The sequence below is a fragment of the Mauremys reevesii genome, linkage group 4, assembly GCF_016161935.1.
Source record: "Mauremys reevesii isolate NIE-2019 linkage group 4, ASM1616193v1, whole genome shotgun sequence".
Classification (NCBI taxonomy): domain Eukaryota; kingdom Metazoa; phylum Chordata; order Testudines; family Geoemydidae; genus Mauremys; species Mauremys reevesii.
Genome location: NC_052626.1, coordinates 42,333,120 through 42,356,698, shown reverse-complemented (window position 1 = coordinate 42,356,698; position 23,579 = coordinate 42,333,120). Strand labels below are relative to the sequence as shown.

General features: G+C 43.2%; 1 protein-coding gene and 1 long non-coding RNA gene across 10 annotated transcripts in view; one reads left to right on the top strand and one right to left on the bottom strand.

The window, feature by feature from the left end:
• The window catches only part of MLH3 (mutL homolog 3), a 35,262-nt gene that overhangs the window by 3,453 nt on the left and 8,230 nt on the right, over positions 1-23,579 (bottom strand). For 5 of the 9 annotated variants that reach the window (XM_039535162.1, XM_039535166.1, XM_039535165.1 and 2 more), the window contains exons 3-9: positions 22,221-22,319; positions 20,908-20,978; positions 19,873-19,977; positions 18,691-18,763; positions 17,712-17,783; positions 15,890-15,998; positions 9,179-9,362 (exon numbers count right to left, since the gene is read on the bottom strand). In XM_039535162.1, the coding sequence (XP_039391096.1) occupies positions 9,179-9,362; positions 15,890-15,998; positions 17,712-17,783; positions 18,691-18,763; positions 19,873-19,977; positions 20,908-20,978; positions 22,221-22,319 (713 nt within the window). Of the gene's footprint in view, positions 1-475; positions 555-792; positions 817-9,178; positions 9,363-15,889; positions 15,999-17,711; positions 17,784-18,690; positions 18,764-19,872; positions 19,978-20,907; positions 20,979-22,220; positions 22,320-23,579 lie in introns of those variants that run through there. The other 4 variants (XR_005597662.1, XR_005597663.1, XM_039535160.1 and 1 more) reach the window with 2 other exon arrangements.
• On the top strand, positions 14,084-21,397 carry LOC120403689. The gene is made up of 3 exons (XR_005597667.1): positions 14,084-14,211; positions 18,121-18,250; positions 20,835-21,397. It is a non-coding gene; the product is annotated as an uncharacterized LOC120403689 (long non-coding RNA).

Below are 23,579 nucleotides of genomic sequence, written 5' to 3'. Positions count from 1 at the left end.
TGCATTTGTGAGATCTGCTCACCTCCGTGGCTTCTGAAAGCCCAGAAGGTGAGTCAGATGTCCATCATGGATCTAGAGAACAAGCACTTCCAGTGTCTCCAGGACACCCTACACTGGCATTTCTACAACTTACCATTTGGGGCAGCCAAAAATGTGCTCTTTGAGAACAGGGCACTCCTTCTGCTCCCACAGAACTGTTGAATTAAAAGTTCTAGAGCTCATATGAACGATGTACATTAGGGCTCTATTTTGTCAGCATCTCGCATCTGAATAGGAATGTGGATAACAGCCACAAACAATGCAAATAGAGGCAGCATGTTCTGTCCTTGGCAGAGCTCTCCAAAAAGAGGGCAACTGCTTCCTGCCACCTAGTAGACACCCTGTCTCTAAAAGGTCAGACTCCTGCAACCCTTCAAAGTGCCATATTATGCCAGAACCCCAGAAAGTATACTGTGGAGAAGTTCAGCTCACTTACCATGGCATGCCTGGGAAGCCAGCACCTTTAGAAAGGTTAGTGGGAGTGTCCCTTGTGCGCCTCCTGTGGTCTGCAACAGCTAAAAGTAGAAAGAGAACATGGTCCAACTTTCCAGTGAGTATGAAAAGGAAATAATAGTAACATTAGAGAAGGAACAGATGAGGAAGACCTAGTAGGGCCCATCTGGTCCACATCTCCCCACTGTCAATCCATAAGAGCTAAAGGATGGTATTCTCCCAGGTTTTGTCCTGTCTCAAGCAACAAGACTTTCAGTAGAGAGCTACCCTGATCCACTTTAAAAGAAGAGCACTACTTACCTCAACTTGTTCTTGAATCAACTCCTGGAAAGCAAGAGGCAGAACAATCAATCACTTACTGTTTTTTCCATCCTCACTTTTCCTATCTGCTGTCCCAACCTGGCCATATTTACTGTATCAGTTCCAAGTCACTCACTGTGATAAATAACCAAGAAGAATGGGCCAGTGGTTGGAGCACTAGCCTAGGCAGCGGGAGTCCAGGTTGAAGTCCCCCACTCTGCTATAGACTTCCTGTTTACCTTGGGCAAGTCACCCTCTGTAAAGTGGGGATGATAGCACTTCACAGGAGTGTTGGGAGGCATAGACGCCGACTCCATGGGTGCTCCGGGGCTGGAGCACCCACCGGGAAAAATTAGCGGGTGCTCTGCACCCACCGGCAGCCTCTGCCTAGCTCCCAGTGCTTCCCACCACCTAACAGCTGTTTGGCGGTGCTCTGGACTTCCTGGAAGGGAGGGGGAGGAGCAGAGACACGCACGCTCAGGGGAGGACGCCTGTTGGAAGGGGGTGGAATGGGGGCGGGGACTTTGGGGACGGGGTGGAATGGGGGTGGGGCGGGGTGGGAGGGGGCGCGGGCAGGGGTGGGTGGTGGGGTCGAGCACCCACCAGACAAAGGGGAAGTCGGCAACTATGTTGGGAGGATAAATACATTAAAGATTGAGAGTCTCAGGAAAAAACAAAAGCAAAAAAACCCAACCAACCAACCAAACAAAAAAAAACACAAAACAAGAGCCACCGGAGCATAGGAAAAATTGGTGGGGGCTGAGCCCCCACCGGCAGCTCCATGCCCCCCCCAGCTCGCCTTCGCTCTGCCTCCCCTGAGCTGGCTGCCGCTTCCTGCTTCTCCCCCCTCCCTTCAGCGCTTGTGCCGCCATACAGCTGATTAGCACAAGCCTGGGAGGGAGGGGTGAGAAGGAGGAATGAGGCGAGCTTGGCGAAGAGGTGGGGCTAGGGCGGGGATTTGGGGAGGGATCCAATAAGGCAGTAAGGGAGTGGGGCTGGGGGGGGGGATTTGGGGAGGGATCCAATGGGGGATGGAGGGGCAGAGTTGGGGCGCGGCCAGGGCAGAGTTGGGGCAGGGGCACACAAGTCCCCTCCGCCTGTGCGCCGGAGGGCAAAATATCAGGACAATTTGTATCCTGACTGGACAAACAAGTAAATATTGGGACAGTCCCGATAAAATAGCGATGTCTGGTCACCCTAACCATAGGCGAGCCTGAAGTCACCCCAGCAAACTCCCAAACTCACTACAATTTTTCAAGACTGCAGTAAAGGGGCTAGCAACACACAATTTCCAGAATCTGTTTAAGTCGTAATCTTAAAGCATCTCTCATCATTTTGTTCAATTACAAGGCTAGTAAGAAAGAATGGTAGCTTACCCAACAGTGATAGTGGTTCTAAGGGATGTGTTGTCCACATTGATTCCACCTCTAGTGAGCCATTGCCCCATGCATGCAAGATTGGAATGTTTTGGCCTGCAGTGTTCACTGGTGCCAGACCTTGGATGTGCTCATGCCCCCTCTCCCCTTCCCATCCAAGGACATAAAGGGCAGAGGCTGTCCAACCATCCCTCAGTTTCTTCGCCAATACAGACCCCAGGTGCTATAGTACTTTGTAGTACCAGGGAAGGAGGGCAGGTTGTGGATGGGTTGCAGAATCCATAGACAACACATTGTGAGGAACCACAGTTACTGTAAGTAAGCAACCATTGTTTCTTCTGGGAGTGATTATCCACATGTATTCCACTTCTGGTGGCTAGCAAGCATTGACCTCATAATCAGGAGGTGGGTGCTAGAAGTCCTATTTAAATAATGATTGCAGGACAGTTCTGCCAAAACAGGAATCAGATCTTCAGGCCTCAACTAAGGAATAATGTGGGATGAAGGAGTGGACAGATCCCCCATATGGCTTCCCTGCAAAGTTCTGCAATTGGTATGTTTTTCAGAGATGCTCCAGAAGCTGCTTAAGCCCTTGTGAAGTGGGCTATAACTTGCATGGGTGGATCTAAGGATGATCACAAACCTCACCACCTTCTGCTTCAAGTGTGAAGCATATTTCTTTAACCTTTTCACTCTAACGTAAATACATAACATGTATATTTAAAAAAATACCCCCAAACCCCGACCCTCTAAAGCCCTATAACACATGACACTCCACTGCATACACTTCTCTCCCTAAGGAGAGGATAAGAAAATAAAACAATACATGACAGATGTTTAGTCACATTGCTTAGGGCACTACTGGAAGGTGCTCAGATACTACAGTGATAAGTTCAGTCTAAGAACCTATATAGAATAGATCTAATCTAGCTAACTCATGGTATGATTTAATACAATTACATACCCAGTTAGTCTTTAGCTTGATGGCCTCCTGGCAGACTGACCACCTCATTGCTTCTTTATATAGTGTATTGTGGCTATATTGTCTGTCAAGATCTGCAGAACAAGCTGGAATGCCATGCAGGCCAGCTGGAAGCCCTGAGATCCAGGATGTTAACATGCAATTTCAAACCAGGTCCCTTGCATATGCAGATGGTACTCCCAACCTGTATCTTAAGTGTCTGTGACGAGTTTTATTGTCAGGGAGGGGATCAAGAAGGAAACCCTCTTCTATATGTTCCCAGCCACCGACTGAGTTCTGGGGTGGGACCAGGACTCTCTTGCTCATGTGATGCTTTGACAGGGAGTACATAAACCTCAGCCATAACTGCAAGAACCACAGGTGAAGTCTGGCAAGCAGTGTCACATACGTGTATGCTGTCATAGGGTCCAATAGTCCTAAGCACATACACACCAACCTTGTTAAAGTCAATTTTGGCTCATTTGTTATGGACTGGAGAGACCATAACCTGTCCTCTTGGAGGTAGGGATTTGCTGATTAAGAGCTGATCATGGTTCCTATGAACTCTATTGTCTGTTACGAGGTGAGAGACGATTTCTTGCAGTTCACAAAGAATCCCAGTTGGGAAAACAAGGAAAGAACTGATACTGTGGTCTCCTACTTGGACCTTCCTCTGTTCATTCAGATATGGGTAGACTTTGGGTAGATATGGATACCTTTTCTCCTTAAATGCATTGCCATCGCTGCCAGACATTTTGTGAATACTCTTGGTGCCATGGACAGACTTGTATTGGTAATAGTTGGGCCCTACTGTGATTCTCAGATATTTCCTGTGGAATGGGTGGCTAGCTCTATGGAAGTACACATCCAGAAAGTAAAGAGCTACAAACCAGTCCTGAGCCACAAGAAATGGAATGATGGAGGCAAGTATTACCATCCTGAATCTGAGGTGGCATATATATTTGTTGAATCTCCTCTGTCTAGGATAGGACAAAGACCCCCTTTTTTCTTTGAAATGAGAAAAAACAGAGTAGAAGCCTCTTCCCCTGAATTCTGAGGGCCCTTCCTCTATGTCTTCTACATGAAGCAATAAGGCCACTTCTGCTTGTAACAGGCTCTCATGAGAAGGATTCCTGAAGAGGGATGGGGAAGGGAGCATAGGGGGCAAGGAGTAGAAGTGTAGGGTAGCCATGGGTGATGATCTCTAGCACCATCTGTCCAATGTTATGACAGACTTGACAGCACCTATCTGCTTTTTTAGAATTAGGTGCCACAGATGATGGGGTCTACTACAATTTTTTTGCTGGCTCCAACAGCCCCTCATTAATTGGCATGGCACACCTTTCAGGCAAGCCAGAGTACAAAATGTCCAGTAGCTTGTGTGAATCCTCCTGCTCTACCTCCATGGGGATTTCTATCATGTAATGCAGCAGTTACTGAAATGTTTTCCAATCATCCAGCTGCGTGGAAGTGGAGGGCCCTATTGCCTAATCTGGTGAGGAAGAGTAGACCACTGCTGGGATCAAGTGCTTCTACCATCTGCAGGTGTTCTTCCTCATCTTCCTGTGCTATACTGTGAGTCTGCACCAGCAGCGCCCCTTGAGCACTCTATGAAGTTTCATAGGGGAATGAGATCTAAGTCTACAAGAGGTAGTGGAGGTAGTTTTCCTTGTGGTTGCATAGGTGCCAATTCCTGTGGGGGAAGAGGCGGGGCCGGGGAGAGGATTTGGGGAAGGAGTTGGAATAGGGGCAAGGAGGGGGCAGAGTTGGGGCGGGGACTTTGGGGAAGGGGTTGGAATGGGGGCAGGGCGGGGCAAGGGTGGAGTCAGGGCAGGGCCAGGGGCAGATGGGGGTCAAGCACCCACCGGCACAAGTAGAAGTCAGCGCCTATGGCTGGTTGGATACCCCAAAGGGCCCAAGGTTGCACATCGTAGAAGTAAGGGGCTGGGGGCTATGGGGTTGGATATCAAGGTGAATGCTCTCCCTGAGATCCCATAGGTCTACATATACAACTCCTAGATTCCCTGTTAGACCAGTAAAGGTCATATGAATGGGAAAGAGATGAGTGGCTGGGGGAATATCCTTCCTACTATGCTCAGGAGGGGAGAAAGAAAATGAGTACTCCTCCTCTACCCTAACCAGAGTTTTGGGGTGAACTGGAGTCTTCCCCACCACTGCAGCTGAAGAGTTGACTGGTACTGTAGCAATACCGGTAGTCAATACCAAAATACCGAGGGCACTCTTATAGCTGAGAATACTAATGGGGACTCAGGCTTCATGGTCACTGCAAGATCACGTGACACCACAAATAACTTCAGTGCCAAGAAAGTCAGTGCTGGGAGCATCTGTACTGTAGGGGTCAGTACCAGATTCAGAGGTGACAAGTCATTGACATCTCATGCACTGAGAATCAGTACCAGGTGAAATGTGGACCACTGCCTGAGAAAGTACCATGTGTGCTCAACAACTGGGTTTTATCAGGGTGTCAGAGGAACCTAATTTGGGCCATGAACTACCCTTTGTCTTAATAGTCTGAGGACATCTATGCCTCCTTTTACTGGGTCCCAAGAAGGGTGACTGAGGTCTGTGCTTGCTGTGGGAAAGATATTCCTTCCTACCCTATTCAGAAAACTGAAGCATTGACTGAGGAAGCCTGTTCAGGCCAGAGAGGCCCTTTTCTCTCTGGTTCTGAGGAGGCTCTACCTGAGAGCTTCAGGAAAAAATGTTTAAGGTGGACCTTTCTCACCTTCTGTGTCCTCTTGGAGAAGAGGCAACAGACTGAGTATCTATCCCCATGAGTGCCAATCATTAAGCAGACTAACTGAATCATAGGAGGAGCAAGTTTTGAACTCTTGGGACTTCCTTTCAGCCACAGAGACTAAATTCTGGTACTGGGGAAGTCTCTAACATTAATAAGAGGATTTTGTTTGTTTGTTTTTTATATATAGCCACTAAGTGTAAAAAAGACACTACGCTAACCATACTAATATTACACTCTCTCTCTCTCTCTATATATATATATATCATTACACACATGATCAGTAAAGTCACACAGTGTGCAGAGAAGCAGATGCTGCAGGGGTTCTGTCTTGCAGCCACAGGCAGTAAGAAGGAGCTGAGGGTCAGCTGGGCCTACTCTGTCCTTTATCTCTAGCAGTGGAAAAAGGGGAGAAGAGAGGCATGAGGACATCCAGGGTACAGGTGTGGCCCACATGGGCATTGCTAGCCAAAAGAATCAGACCTCATATACATGTATTCCACTTCCAGTGCTTGTGTGACCCATGTGGACAATCACTCAAAAAAGAATGAACTTGATGTGTCAGAAGATGCTGTTTTCTAATAGGGTGGATTAATTTAAATCAAAGTAATATAAATCATTGATTTTAAATCGAAATTTAAATCAGCAAGCAGAAATCGCTGATTTAAAACATTTAAATCATTAATTTTCCTAAAGAAAAGTTGGTTCCATTGGTTGGTAACCACAAAACCCAGTTGAATTGCAACTAAAGATAGCCTTTACACTAAATTTGGAGCACCTTTTAGTTTTTGCTAACCAGGAAGATACAGTATATCTATACACATTTATTTAAGTTATTATATAGCTTAACTTACATTTGTTAAGATTCTTAACTTTTACATCTTTTACTATGTTAGAAAATGGTGAAGTATGCATTTCTTATTTACTAGATGACTATGTTTTTACTTGTGATTTTTGCCAATCTCTGCTTGGGATGGAAATTAAAATTCATTTAAAAAAAAAAAAACTGAATTTTATTTTTAGAATAAAACTATTTTAAATGTGCAGAATACATACAAAAGAAAAATGTTTAGCATAAAGTTTAGCAAAACATATTTTAAATTTAAAACTAACTGATTTATTAAACAAAGGAAGTATTATCTGTAGTTAGTGAACTGATCTGATTGTTTCTGGTCATCTTGTCCTTCAAGATTTTATAACTAGTAGATATCCTCTCAGACCTAGTTTTTATTCATAGATTGGAGGAAAAGCTTTCCTGATTTTTCATATTGCTAATATCATTCAGCAGATGACATATAATGGGGAATAAGAACAAACACCATAAAACCAAATATTTGTTCAAAAAAGGGCTCCCTTCAATGAGTCAAATCCAAGCAGGTCTGTAATGGGGTGGTTATGACACTTGTTTTGTAAGCTTAAGGTCTCCAAGTTTCCCACATTAAGTACAAGGAAATGGGTCAATTTTTTAAGCCAACAGCATTTCACAACCTGGTTTGTTTTTTTTGCCCCAAGAGATCAGCAGTATTACCTCTTGAAAAGGGCACCTTCCCTGTATATAAACTCTCACACATGAACAAAAGAGAAACATTGCAAACAGGAGTAGGATTGGAATGGCTCACAATGGTTCAGCCTGGTGGCTGCATCTTGTTATTATATCTATCTCATAGAACTGGAAGGGACCTTGAAAGGCATCGAGTCCAGTCCCCTGCCTTCACTAGCAAGACCAAGTACTGTCCCTGACATTTCCTCCCCCCCCAATCCCTAAATGGTCCCCTCAAGGATTGAATTCACAATGCTGGGTTTATCAGGCCAGTGCTCAAACCACTGAGCTATCCCTAAGTGTTTTTGGTTTTTTTAAATGTCTCTAATACTTATGGGTGTGAAGAAAATCTTCAAAATGTGAACTGTAAGCAATCGATGCAGCAATTTCTGCCTCAGTTTTCAGAAAGCCTGAAACAGTAGCTCTGAGAGGGATGAACTGCCCCTATTTGTTTATAGGAGAAGACAACTCTGACACCTAATGATGGCAATTAAATGTCAGTCTTGTTAACTATGTCACTGTTGATCAAAGCACTCAAGAAAGAGGGGCAGTCAAATTATGAATGATCTGCTATAAGAGGTATATGATTTTGGCATCATGAATGGATGGAGTTTGAGTTGTGAGCAGAATATGAGAGATTACTGCCACTTATATTTTTCAAATCTGATTCCTGATTGCAGGTATTGTTTCATGCCAACAACATTTTCTAAGGAATTTCAAAGTTTAAACTCCTCCCAGGTGCAACTGAAAGCCACACAGATACAACTGGGGCAAGAAAGTCTTTAAAACAATAATGTTTTAATTTGTTCTTATCTTTAAATGCAATCCTCCTTGCAACTCACCCACTATGAATTTTATTTCATCCACTTCCCCAAATCTGCAATCATCTCTAATGGGGATTGGTCCTGCTTTGAGCAAGGGATGGGACTAGATGAGCTCCTGAGGTCCCTTCCAACCCTGATATTCTATTATTCTAATTATGTCAGTTATAGACTTAGAGTTAGCCTAATTATGAGACTAAAAGAAAACAAACATCGCTACCTAACACTAATTGTGTTCAATAATAAATTATAATCTAGTGCTTTTTTTAGTAGATCTCAAAGCACTTTACAAAGGAACATCATTATTATTACAGGGAAATTGAGGCAGAGAGAGGTGAGGTGACTTGCCCTGGGTCACATGCCAGCAGGCCAGGGCCAAACTGCGAATAGAACTGAGCTCTCCTGAGTCCCAGTCTAGTGTTCTATTAACACTGCCTCTCTGTCGAAGGTACATGAGGTGGTATGTATTATCAATTCTGCTGCCACACAGATCTAGGGGAGAGAGATTGGTGGCCCACTCCTCTTCACCAGAAATAGCAGGACCCCTCTTAACCAACCTTGTCACCCACACTGCTGAACACTAGCCTCTGTACTAGGGAGTCTCATTTTAGTTGTATTAAACTTAAAATAATAGTCTCTCCATCCATCCATGTAGCCTCTTATGCAATTAATAAGTAAATCTTTGCTGTTTTATCCTGCAGGGACAGAACAGCATTAGTAAGTCATGCTCCTTTCATTTTCAGGAGGAGACTCTCTCACTTAAGATGAAAAGTACACCAGCAAAGAAGCAGTCCTGAGGCCAGCGGACATGGATAAATATTCTATTGAAAGCATAGCAAGGGCTCTCTAGCTTTCTCACTTAGGAGCCACTCTTCCAACACCCTGCACCATTAATATAGAGCAGAATGACATCATCACAATGTAATTTGCTCAAGTTCCGCATCCAGGACTAACCTCCACAATGCTTTTAGCCACAGGCTGTCTTTTCCGTCGTAATTCATTGGCCTCTCTCTCCATAAAACATAGGGGCACTTTCCCAACTAGAATCTGGGAGCTGTTGTTCTCTGGAAATGATAATTCAAGGCCTATTTCCTCCAGGCTTTTGTGGCAGCACCTGAGAAGAAAACCTCAGAAATGAGAAACTGAAGCACCCTCTTCCACACACCTACAGGATCAGTCCCAGAGCTGGACACTTCTGCACTCCCCACACAGAAGCTTCCCATCTTCTCCACCCATATAATGACATCTCAGGATTTCCCAGCAATGCTTCTCTTTCAGTTCACATTTCTCTCCATTAAATTTGTGCAGAATGCTGGCTCCATGGTTCTGAGATCCCAGGAGTTTGCTTTATTGCACAATAGGAAGGTGAACACTTTTTCCCTTGTCTACAGTTCTTTTCTTAAGATACACACAGGAAGTTCAGGTAATAGTGACCACAATATATTATATACATGCAATGCAATATTATGATGGGGTATTCACCCCCACACTAGTCTGGAAAGGGTTAATGAGCCTGAGAAGAGACATTTAACCCGATAGGCCATGCCTGAGGGAAATTAGATTTGCTAAGGCCTGGGCTACACCAGGAAATTAGATCAATATAATTATGTTGCTCAGGGGTGTGAAAAATCCACACCTCTGAATGATATAGTTAAAATGGACCTAACTCCCTGTGTAGACAGTGCTAGGTAGAAAGAAGAATTCTCCCATTGACCTAGGTATCATCTCTCGGGAGCTTAAGTAGATATAGTGATGGCAGAAGCCCTCCTATCGGCATAGGTAACATCTTCACTGGAATGTTACAGCAGCGCTGCTGCAGTGTTTTAAGTGTAGACAAGCCCTAAGCAATGCCTGATTGATGATGGAGCCCTACTAAGAGGGAACAAGTGGGGCTAGTATAAAGGTAGGAAGCTGGCAGCAGAAAAGGGCTGCAGTGAAGAAGTCTGCACTTGCTCCCTAGGCATTAGAGAGGGAAAAGAGGAAACCCAGGGAGACAGTAGAAACCCCAGGGGTTCACGCCCTGAAGGAAGAGTTTATCCAGAAGGGTGGTGGCGCAAGCCTGAGAGATGCAGAGAAGGACAAGGCTCAGGGAAATAGTAGCAAGGTGGGATGTTGTAGATCTTGGCTGTTGATTAGAGGGTAGGCCCAGATTCCCCTACTAGCCACTGGGGAAGTGGTACGCTCCAGGCTGCGAATGGGAAGACTGCCTGAGATAATTTGGATGGAGAGACTTTGATCCCCCAAAAGGGGGAAACACATTGAGCTGGCTGGAGGGCCAAGCCATGGAGAGAGAGCACCCTGAGACGCAGAGAGCAAGAGGCTGCAGGGCATGCAGACAAGCAATAAATGGGGCATTGGACCCAGAAAGAGCTAATTCCTAGAGCTGCCAGGAGGAAGTGCCCTAGCAGTGAGGTACCCTGTGACAAATATACAATATCATAAAGTTTAACATCCTCTGAGAGGAATCATACTAAAAACCAGAATTGTGACACAAGTTTAGAAAGGAGAATGTTTTTTAAAAGAGGAAGCTAGTCAAAGAGACCTTAATGTCAAGAATGAAGAAATTAAAATCATTAGACTCTGCATGGGGGCCACTTATGTAACCAGAACAGAATTACAGAAGGTGTCAAACTCCAGCCTTAGACTTGGACTCTTAACTCCTCTTTCCTTAACTTAACTTAACTTTTCTATTCCCTTAAATTTCTCCATTTTCCCTCCTTTAACTACATTTTCCACCATTTTTTCTCACTTTCATTGCCTTATTTTTACTGCACTATGCCTGCACCTTTACACTCCTTTTCTAGGGCCTTCCCTTTTTTTTTTTTGTTGTTTGTTGCTTTGTTGCTTTTCTGGTTTTTTGCCCCTTTTTTTTGCCTTTTTTTTTTCCTTTTTTTTTGGGAGATGGGAGTATTATGGGGGGGGATCGGGGGGGGGGGGTTTTTTGGAGAGGGGTAGGGGTTGGTGGGCACTGGGGAGGAGAGTTAGAGGAGGCTTTTTTTATTTTTTAATTTTTTTTATTATTTTTTTTGAGTTTTTTTTTTTGTCCAGCTTTTTTTTTGATCAAAACACTTACTGAAGCCAACAATTAATTCTTAGCTTTTTTTTAGTTTTAGGTTCCTTAGTTTGGTTTTTAAGATGTCCAAGTTTTTTGTTCCACAATTTTTACAGATTTTACTGAGTTTTGGGATCCTTTGTTAGCCTTAGACCATTTTTCCAGAGATTTACAGTCAGACACCTTCTACCAGACAGGAGACCCATAAAAAAATAAATATATAAAAATATATAAACTGTGGACACTGACTGTTTTTTGAAACTGTCCTTTACCCATACAGGAGGACACACACACTTCACAGGAAAAGGAACCCACAGGAGGAGCCCTAGGGCCTCAATCGCCTCACGCCTTTCACTTTCACTTGCTTTCCTTTTTTAAGTGCAGTGCGCTGCGATTGTGGCAGATTGCACTCACCTCACCAGCAGGACAGGGACCCCTTTGGTCGGCCGATCCCGGACGGAGATGGCAGAGATGGCACCCAGACACAAAGACAGGACAGGACAGAGACAGGACAGTCCTCAGTCCGGACAAAAAACAGAAATAATTACCTGATCACTGATCTGATTCCAGGATCCCCGATCCCAGACAGAACACACCAAAACACAAAACAGGTCAACACTTCACTACTGTGTGCGTCACACCTTTCGTTCTGGTGGAGAGGACCTCCGCCCCAATGCCAGTGCCGGCCTTCCACGGCCGTCCCACAAAAACACACAACAACACACAGCCCCACAGCCCCCAGTGCTGCCATCTCGGTGAACCCCCTCCAAATTGTCAAAGAGGACTCAGGACTTGTCAGTCAGACCACCTTTTTTATTTTTTTAGCAGTGCTTGCTAATAACACCCAGATAATGTGAGATAAATGCACACAACAAACTATATTATTTATACATACAGATAAGATAGAAAGATAACAGATAACAAAGGAGCAGAATCAGATAAGTTTACCTGGGTTAGGCATGCATATTTTATATCCTTACTAACTACTACTACCCATCTTCTGTTAAATGTTTGCCATTAGCACCATTGTTTATGCCTAATGTTTCTTTTCCTGGCACCTGTATTTCAACATTTCTTATTTCTGCTTAAAGGTACATACAACATTTCTTTAATCCATTCTTATTTTTACAATATAATTTATTCTACTTTCACAAAGGAAAGCATAGTCCTAAACAAGCAAGCAGGAAGGTAAAAAATAGTCCACTGTGGTTAAATTATAAGGGACAAGAGGTTATTGACGCCATATATGTATCTTTCCAAAACAGGCTATCAAATTCTTGTAAAGCCAATAGAAAGGAGTATAAAAAAACAGCAGGTAAAATGGAGATTAGGAAGGATAACGGAATCTGAAGTTCTAAATTAATTGCAACCACTAAGGAAAAAGACCTGGCTGTCATTGTAACAGCTCAATGTGTAGTGGCAGCCAAAAAAGCACACAAAATGTTAGGGTGTAAAAAGTATGAGACAGAAAATAATATGGAAATATTGTAATGTCTGTGACACTCTGTACCCCAAAGCAACACCCTGGCACCCCCATATTTATCATGGTGATATGATTATGATATGCTTTGTACAAAGTATGCCTTGTGAGGTATCATTTAAAAGTCTTGATTTGTTGAACATTAATATCCCGTTGGATTGTATGAGCTATCATTGTATATGAAGTTACAAAGTTTGTTGTATGTGTGTTACTGAAATATGTTGTAAGGTTGGGAACACCCACAACCAGCCTTTCATGTACAACAAAGGAACAGACAGATACTGATGATGGCCCATTAAAGGGAATACACACTCACAAGGACTGTCCCAGGAGACTTCTCAGAGGGTGTGGCTACACTTGCGAGTTGCAGTGCTGGTGGAGGCTTTCCAGCGCTGCAATTAGTAAGTGGCCACACCTGCAGGACACTTCCAGCGCTGCAACTCCCTGGCTGCAGCGCTGGCCGTACACCTGGCTCAGCATGGGGAATAAGGATTGCAGCGCTGGTGCTGCAGCGCTGGTCATCAAGTGTGGCCACACACCAGCGCTGTTATTGGCCTCCAGGGTATAAGGGTGTATCCCAGAATGCTTTTAACTAAATTACTCCCTTTGTTTTGTTATGCAGCCTCTCTTTGTTTTGTTGTGAACCTCCGGAGCTCCATTGCTACCGGAGCTGCTCTACCGGAGCTGCTTATCAGCTCCTGTTTGCTGTGATCAATCTGTGAACAATCAAATGAGATCCTCCTCCCTGCGTGATTCACAGGGGTTGAGTGTTTGCGTTTTGCTTGACCAGCAGCGAGAAAAGGAATCATTCACAGGGGTTGAGTGTTTGCTTTGCTTGAGAGAAACAGGGGGAGGGGGCAGAGGGGGGAAAGAGAGTATGTTGGATGCAGGCTGTTTGCAGTTAACAGTAAGGGGGTGGGAAAATTTTCTGATTTTGCACAGTGTCAGTTCCAAAAATCCACTCCTCCCTCCCCCCCCCCAGTCCCTGTCACACTGCCCCACACACCCCTCTTTTGAAAAGCAGGTTGCTGCCACTTGAATGCTGGGATAGCTGCCCATAATTCATCACTCCCAACAGCGCTGCAAATGCTGCAAATGTGGCCACACTGCAGCGCTGGTAGCTGTGAGTGTGGCCACACACCAGCGCTGACCCTGCACAGCTGGGCGACCAGCGCTGCAACTACCAGCGCTGCAGATTTGTAAGTGTAGCCATACCCAGAGATAGCACACGGACAATGGAGACAGCTTGACTCATTGCAAAGCAAAGGATCTTTCCAGTAAGCTGGAATAAGCTATAAAAGAGGGAAGTGACATCATCACTTGGCTTCACTCCCTCCACAACTCAACACCTGGAAACATGCCTGGAGAACAAAGACTTTGAACTCAGAAAGGAGAATCCCAGCTTGTGTATTAAGGAACTATACCATCAGGGTGAGACACAGCTTTTATTTTTTAGGTGACCAACTTTGATCTGTACACTTACTACTTATAATCACTTAAAATCTATCTTTCTGTAGTTAATAAATCTGTTTTATATTTTACCTAAACCAGTGGGTTTTGCTTGAAGTATTTGTTCCTGCTCAGGAACAAGAGCTGGTGCGTGTCTTCTCCACATTGAGGGACAGACAGACTGGGGAACAGACTTACACTAGTCAGGCTTTTGACCAGGGCAAGATGGTACAGATCTGGGGTCCTAGGCTGGGCAACTGGGGGGAATTGTCTGGAGCCTGTCTATTGTTGATTCATGAGTGACTGGTGAAAGCATTCACGTAACTCAGTTGGGTATGTCCCTGCCTGTGGATGTCTGTACAAGTGCAGCAGGAGGGATTTGCAGCTTGCCACAACATCACAGTGTGAGAGGGAGCCCAGGTTGGTGAGACAGAGGACTCAGTGGTATTTCAGTTCCAGGTTGCACCCCAGGGAACCCGTCACAATGTCCTTGTATAAATCAATGGGATATCCTCACCTGGAGTACTATGTTCAGTTCTGGTCACCCTATCTCAAAGAAGATAGAAAAGAAATAGAAGGGATTCAGAGATGGGTGACAAAAATTATTAATGGTCCAGAAAGACTTCCCTATGAAGAAAGATTACGAATATTAGGACTGTTTAGATAGGAGATGGCAGAAGCATACAAAATAATGAACAGGGATAAAGAAGGTAAATCAGGTGCTCCTATTTACCCTCTTTCTTAATGTTCCTCTATGAACAGGTTATTCCATAGTTATCCATTCTGTAATTTCTTGCACCTGCCTCTGAAGCATTTGGCACTGGCCACCGTCAAGGAGAATGCTGAATTAGATGGACTATCAATATGATCTAGTACAGATATTCCTACGTTCCTAATGAGTCCACACAAGAAGGGCAGAAAAGTCCCCATTACCAAACAAGCCTACTCTGAGCACAAAAGGAGAGAACACCTTGTAACTATCAGAGGGGTAGCCATGTTAGTCTGGATCTGTAAAAGCAGCAGAGTCTTGTGGCACCTTATAGACTAACAGATGTTTGGGAGCATGAGCTTTCGTGGGTGAATACCCACTTCATCGGATGCATCCGACGAAGTGGGTATTCACCCACTAAAGCTCATGCTCCCAAACGTCTGTTAGTCTATAAGGTGCCACAAGACTCTTTGCTGCTTTTACACCTTGTAACTGTAAATACCCACCCCACTTGAGTGCCTGATCAGAGTGAGAGCAGAGATTTCTGAATAAACCTCTAATTAATGCTAGATAAATGTAACTGCTCAAAACCAAATCTGAATCTAATCTAAATTCCTGTATGGGATGGAAGAATTCCTGACAGTAGCCAATCCACTATTCCAAAACATTTGAGAGCCAACCTTCACTTCTTATTCTATGTAGTGATTCTGGTTTCTGTCACCCAAGAGCAGAGAGACTCTTCTTTTCTAACGATTCATCGTACGAACTTCCCATACCCCTCTATTCTCTTCTCCTCACATTATAGCTATTGGAACTCACTCAGTGTGCACCTAAAGCAGAATAAAAGCAACTCCAGCAATGGCTGTGGTATCCAAAACAGCACACAGAAATTACATTCTCCCATTCACTGGAGTCCTATCCAAGATATTGGAGCCATCAACCATTACTAACCGTAAAAGTCTTCTCTGCTCCTTTGTTACCTCAATCTCCAGTGGGGGACAGATGGTGGAGGACAGCAATTTCTTCTTGCCAGATTCTTCAGGTTGCTTCTCATAGGAATCTGTGGGTAGAAAAATTACAAATACTGTTCTTAAAATGTACATGCAGGCTCTATCCTCAATGGCCCTATGGCTTGGCATGTAGCCCTCTGTGCTTGAATTCCTCCTGGGACTCATGGGGAACAGGGAGAGTCATGGAAGAGACAATCATTGTCTAGGGAGTATGATTAATTCCACACTTGGATCCCCCATCAGTGTTAAAAAGGAGTTATCCTACATAGCAAAGGTTATTACAAGAGTTAGCTCAACTCATGGGATGGCCACTTGTGAATTGAACAATCTACCTATCCTATCTCATAGAACTGGAAGGGATGTTGAAAGGTCATTGAGTCCAGTCACCTGCCTTCACAGCAGGACCAAGTACTGTCCCTGACAGATTTTTGCCCCAGATCCCTAAATGGATTGAACTTGGAACCCTGGGTTTAACAGGCCAATGCTCAAACCACTGAGTTATCCCTCCTCCCAATCTAAAATCAGTGCATTGTGTCATGAGTCTGCAGATCTCAAAACTGGCTGGGTCTGTGGGTTCCCCGGTCAGTTGATGCCTCCCTGCTCTCACCCAGTGGCTTGCTACTAACTAACCCAGCAGAGAAATCATGAAACCTGAAGTTATGCCAGGAAGGCCTCCCTTGGGCTCTGACTGGAGGAACACCAGTACTACTGATTGCAGGGCTTCTATGTAAATCCAAATAGAGGCACAGGACGATGTTTGCACAACTGGGCTCTATGTGGCTGCTGTCTGGATCCCTCACCCAGCTTTATAGACTCTGATCTGCCTGATTACGAGTATCGTGACCTTGGCCTGAGTCCTGGTGATCCTAATAGTGTCTGACCTTGTCTGGATTAGTTCAACCTAGTGCCTGTCTGATTCCCCATAACCTGGAACAAGATCCTCCTGAACCAGGCTGCTACCCACTAGATATGGCTACCTATGTCTGAGTCCTGACACACAGTCTCCATTTTAATACCATTCATTAGACATTTCCCTCAATCCCAGAAAGGTTATCAGTCTTTAGCTGTTTTCACCAGTAGGCCAAAAGAAGCAGTGTTTCTTTCCTGGAATCATCTTTGCAGGGACTGCATGGCCCTTTTTAATGAAAGAGAAGGCCAGTGATCTTTTAAGTGCTCAGTGGATGTCAATGGGCACTGTGTTTTACAGACCTATATCCAAAATTTAGCTGGGCAAGAGAAAAGACTTTTATCCCTCTGCATACAGTTTCAGATGACTAAATGTGGTGAATTTTAGGTTTCTCTTCTGATCATGGTGTTTAGTTAAACAAAAACAACCCATGTTCTTTACTCCATCATCCCACCCAGTAGTCCACACTGCTAAACCTCATAATATTATTGACATTATCCCCATTTTCCTGACTTTATTCATCCTGCCTGTCTTGTTAGCCCCCAGATCTATTTCAGTCTGAAAGCTCCTTAGGGCATGGATCATTCTATCTCTTTTGAAAGGCACCTAGTACTCCTTTGGGTGCCAATACTTAGATAATTTTTTCACATCTTAGCTCATAGATGCCTGTATGCCTATTCAGGCCAATGACATGGGAAAGGTTGAGGATCATACTTGATCTCTGGACCCCATGAGGAAATTTATATTTAAAATAATTTTGTTAGCAAGCAGACTCACAGTTTTCCTCCTGGAGACTGCTCCCAGTTGCACTTTGCTGGGGCAGTAAAGAGCTTTCTTTGGACATTTGAATCCTCACCTGCAATAAGTTGCTCCAAGCGGATACGCTCATGGGCTGCATGCTGATCCACCAACACCAGCAGGTTTCCATCTAGAAGTGTAAGGGAGGTGGTTAACAAAAGGCATCTTCATTCCAAACAACTGCACATGTTGGGAGGAAGAAGGAGCATTGCCCATGTCTCACTGAGGTCAGATTTAGCAGCTGGGGATCAGTCTATTTAACAGAGCTAAATTCAGGAGGAAGTTGGTTTAACAGAAAATAAAATAATGGAGAAATTAAATGCGAGGATCCAGATGAGTCATTAAAACCTGGGGTGGTCAGAATGAAGTTAAAGGAGTTGTATGTATGATGATGTCATCAGCCAAATTCCTATTCTCTGTATATTAAAGATGAGGTCAACTACAATCTGTTCTATTTTATTATGCAGATTAGATAAAAAAAGAAGAAGCTACTGGTTTGGAGAACATTTTTGTATTGCTCAAGCTAGTTTCAATACAGAAGATGAAATGCATCCATTAACTGAGAATGAAGTCCAATATGTTTCACATTACCAAAAGGTAAGGTGTTTATCTATAGCAGCATTAATCACCACAGCATCTGAGGAGCATCATGAACAAAGTCCATTAGCAATCTCCAAAACAGAGAGAGAGAAAAATCCAGGAAATTTCAAGTGAAGGCCAGCACTCTCCTTAATTCATAATAACATGCCTTTTTCTCCTGTCCCCCAAGAGCAGAAGATAAGGACACAATCCTGGCATTTGCTTTTGGTTTCCTGGCTTTTGTCAGATATAAGTTAGAGCCTTAATATTACTGAAAGAGGAATTTTGCATTGTTATTTTGCATTTAGCATCACGGAACTATCAGACCAAAAGAATATACCCCTGAAAAAAATTACATGTTCTGAACATGTTTCAGAATGCCAGGTCAGTGTCCTATCTGTACTGAAACTGTACTTGAGGGCTAGCTCAACCTAATCAATACTAATGGGCATTCTTACCTGCATCTGCATTCACGTCACTCCTAGTGTTGATTAAACAAGCAATAAATTTATTGTCCACTTGGTGAAGAACCTGTAACATATTCAAAATGTTCATTATCCATTGGCAAAACCATTTTTAGAAGGGAAACATACAAAACTTTAGAGAGAAAAACTCCTCTCCTCACCAATAGTTAATATTGGGACCACTGGTTGAGTAAAATTGCAATTCCACCAGAAAAAGTTAATGTAAAAATGAAACCTTCAGGTCTCTAGATCTCTTCCCTGGTGTTTCAGACAAACCTGTCGCCATTAGTGACAAATGGTTTTACTCCCATTAACCTTACAGAGGTAACACAACTAAGAGAAAATGGACTGGAGTCTAGTATTAATGCACAAGGTGAACTATCTTTTTACTAAGTCCTAACCATTTATAATTCTACAAAACCACAGGAAGCAATGTGACTGCATGGATGTAAATAAGAATATAGTTTGGTCTGCAGAACCTGCATTAGATTAGATGTGAGAGAAGAAAAGAACCCAGATTGGCTCTCAGAGCCCAAAAGTAAAAGTGCAAGGTTGGCAGCTTATTTATATTAATTTTAAAATTTATGGGCAAAACATTTGATACAGAAGCACTAAGATACAACTGGGTTTCATGTTTACTGTGCCATTTTTAGTGTCACTTTTCAGAGCAGAACCACACTTCAAAATAAATGTAAAAGTCCTCACATGAGATTTGGGATTGCTATTGAAAGTGCTCAGCTGAAGGTCAGAATTTCTTCGGCAAATCTCTTTTGAAAATATATGTCAAAGAATCAGAATTAACCAAATAGCTACACCTACAACTGCCTATCAAAATGTTATTTAGTTAAGTGCCAATGATAGTGCTGTAAGTTACAAGGCAGTGATAGCAGGACTATTTCTTGACTTAACTAGCTTTAAACTCAAGCAAGTTGGGAACCACTGTGTAGGCAACTGTTTACAATCATCCAAGAGATGGTTTTGAGATATAACTTGTTATGCATATATCTGTTGGTGTCTCTCTCACAAATCAATAATGCTTTTCTTTGCAAATTAAAAGTATTATCTATTTAATTCACTACGTTTTTTTCACCCAGCAGAAACATAAACAAATACTATTTGGCGAGTGGCAGTTGAAACATTGGTGTTTACACAAAGCAGCTATCTGACTTATTGTACCTGCATTGAATTAATCATTTCCTTGGTGAAACGATAGGGATATAAGATATTATGAATTTTCACAGCCAGACTCCCAGCCTGGCCACTGCTCACATCAACAGCAACCTGTGAAAAAGATCAACACAGATAATTTACAGGATGCAGAATTAACTATTGAGTTTAAAGCCACAAAATCAAACTGCCAGCTTTGAATAAGGCTATTCTGGAAAGGGGTCCCTCTGTACCTAGTGCATTGGTTCCTCTAACAAGAACAGAACTAGCTCAAAATACCATCTGGTAATCTCTCTGCTCCTCTCTCAACACTTTCCCACACACTAAGAGCTATTTCATTAGACAATCTGACATTAGTTGTCAGCCAACACATACACACTCAGTGAGCTGAACATCCAGGAAGATGTATCATCTCAGAATGACTGTTACTACAGCAGATGTTCTAAAGAATTGTTCCCCTTCAGAAACTCACCAGCAGGTGGTTTACTCCTGCATCTGTATTGTACACAAGTGGAAATATTTTTATACATATTGCACATCCTGACTGAAATTGTACACTTACTCACACTGATTAAAGATATTTCCCTGTGACTGTAAAGGAAATCGCTCTAAAAGCTCCATAGACATAGTGTGCAATGTTGTTTCTCCCTCACACATTATGGTCTGCCAATGCTACAAACATATTTAAATGACCTATAACACACATAAGGGGGAGGAGAGTATTGCAAGGGACAGAATTTTATCCAAAGTCAAGGTGATTATTTTTGCATTGTAGACTCAGCCCACACCACCACTTTGGATTCCAAATAACACTAGGTATTCTTTAAGATCAGCTGTAATACCAATCACTTCTAATTTGCATAAACCCACAAATGAACTCACAAATAATCTATAAAAAGGTACCATAGACAAGCTTGGTATATGTACAACAGAATAAATATACACAACAATTATAGTATTTGCCATTTCAGTTAAAAAATCAACATAATAGAAGACAAGATTGAAACGGCTCCCACTGAAACTCTAGAACGTAATAATACCCACCTCTGGGTAGTGAGCAAATACAGGATTATCCCACTCTGAAAACAAGGACTGGAGAGACTCCCCATCAGCATCTAGAAGAGAATTTGTGTATAACATGGAGAGTAAGAAAGCCTAGGAGTGCCAACAGAAGATGTACTCAGATTGTTCATTCCCACCAAGCTGGGACCCTCAAGCTCGCACTGTCTGGGTTTCTTTTTTCTTTTATTTTTTGAATAAAAGGGAGAAAAAGAGACAAGAGAATGCTCCTTCCTATTGTCAGATGGGAGTAGGACTCTGGGCAGCTTCTCTGACTAGAGTATACACTACAGAACAACCCAACAAAATCTGGAAAGGAAAAGATGGATAAACTCAGCTGCCCACTCCCTCTGGACAAAGCCACATACCAAAACACTGATTTCATCGTTTCTTGGGAAAGAGTCCCAAGGACTAAACTAATTTCTACACTCAGACTGGAATGTGAGGACAGACACGGGGATTATATAATTGCTCTTTAAACTATGAATATGATTTTACAGAGACCTGGGAACATCATCTTATAAATATAAACACTCCCTAACAGGCTTCAACCCTGCAGGATTTTTTTCCAATTCCACATATGAGATGACTCAAAGAGTCCATTGTTAACAGACCTTGAGTAAGTCTGTGTTCCTGTCAGGACATCTGGCAGAGTTCTTTGCTTTGTTTTTCACTGTACTCGGCGTGAAAGTAACTTAAAGGACTTACTGGTATGCCAGAGTCCTGAGCAGGGGGCATGGCCTCAACCAGAAGAGAGGCATGGCCTCAACCAGAAAGGCGGGGCCTTTAAATACCTGAGCCCTTTAAATCAAGATTTAAAGGCCCAGGGGCTCTGGCTGCGGCTGGGAGCCCTGGGGCCTTTAAATCACCCCCGGAGCTACCAGCTGCAGAGGCAGCTGGGAGCCCTGAGGCTCAGGGGCAATTTAAAGGGCCCAGGCTGCTGGCTTCCACTACCAACGGAGCCCTATCGCCGCTACCCCGGGGCTTTGGCAGCGGGACTCAGGCAGCGCTTTAAAGGGCCCAAGGCCCCCTGCAGTGGCCAGAGCCCCTGGCCCTTTAAATCACCACTGGAGCCCTGCTGCTGCTACCCCAGGGCTCCGGCAGCGGGGCTTGGGAGACGATTTAAAGGGCCCGGGGCTCCGGCCGCTGCAGGGAGCCTCGGGACCTTTAAATCACCAGCCTGGGGAAGCTGGTCTGGTCCGGCACGGCGTACTGACTCTTGCTGGTACACCATACCGGACTGGATCGGCTTATTTTCACCTCTGCCAGTACTCTCTGTCCTGGCAAAATGACCCTACCTCTGAAATCCTGGCTTGCCAGAATCCTCTCTTCCCGAGGTCTAGGAAGGAAGGGTAGAACAAGCTCACTTCTAAAAGGATGGCACCTGCACTGAAACCCTAAACACACAACAAAAATTTACTGCTGCAAATTTAACAAAGTTCCAAACATCTCTAGAGCCCCGTTCTTCATATTTTTATTAAACTAAATCATTATAGTGTGCTCAGTTCTGTACAAACAATGAAGATATTATTCCTGCTCCATAGAACTAGAAGTCTACAATGAAGAAATAATAATACAGTGCTCTGAATGATCAGAAGCTAGTACAGGGAACTTCATTTAAAATAAATTAATATAAAGTACCTAATAACCTGACTTCTAATGTGACTCAGAGAATACTGGCTGGCCTGGCAGAAAGGTGTGTTTTTAATGAAGGATACGAACAAAGACTAAAACATTAAACACAGAAAGAAGCATATTTGTAATACAGTACATTTCTGTGCAAAATGAAGTGAATATGAAACATACACAGTGCATGGTTATATTGTCCTTTACGTGAAATATTAGAAAATGTTTTACAAAGAGAAACTGATAGACACAGAGATGCAGGGCCAGATTTTTAAAGGTATTTAGGTACTGAAAAATGCAGGTAGGTGCCTAGTGGGATTTTCAAAACCACCAGATGCCTAACGTCCACTGTTTTGCATCTTTAAGCAACTAAATACTAGGGCTGTCAAGTGATTAAAAAAATTAATCACGATTAATCGCATGATTAAAAAAATTAATCGCAATTAATCACACCATTAAACAATAATAGAATACTATTTATTTAAATATTTTTGGATGTTTCTACATTTTCAAATATACTGATTTCAATTACAACAGCGAATACAAAGAATACAGTGATAATATTTATTTTTGATTACAAGTGTTTGCACTGTATACAAACAAAAGAAATAGTATTTTTCAATTCATCTAATACAAGTACTGTAGTGCAATCTCTTTATCATCAGAGTTGAACTTACAAATGTAGAATTATGAACAAAATAAACTCCATTCAAAAATAAAACAATGTAAAATTTTAGTGCCTGCAAGTTCACTCAGTCCTACTTCTTGTTCAGCCAATTGCTCAGACAAACAAGTTTGTTTACATTTGCAGGAGATAATGCTGCCCGCTTCTTGTTTATATCACCTGAAAGTGAGAACAGGCGTTCTCATGGCACTGTTGTAGCCGGCATCACAAGATATTTACGTGCCAGATGTGCTAAAGATTCATATGTCCCTTCATGCTTCAACCACCCTTCCAGGGCACATGCGTCCATGCTGATGACGGGTTCTACTCAATAACAATCCAAAGCAGTGTGGACCAATGCATGTTC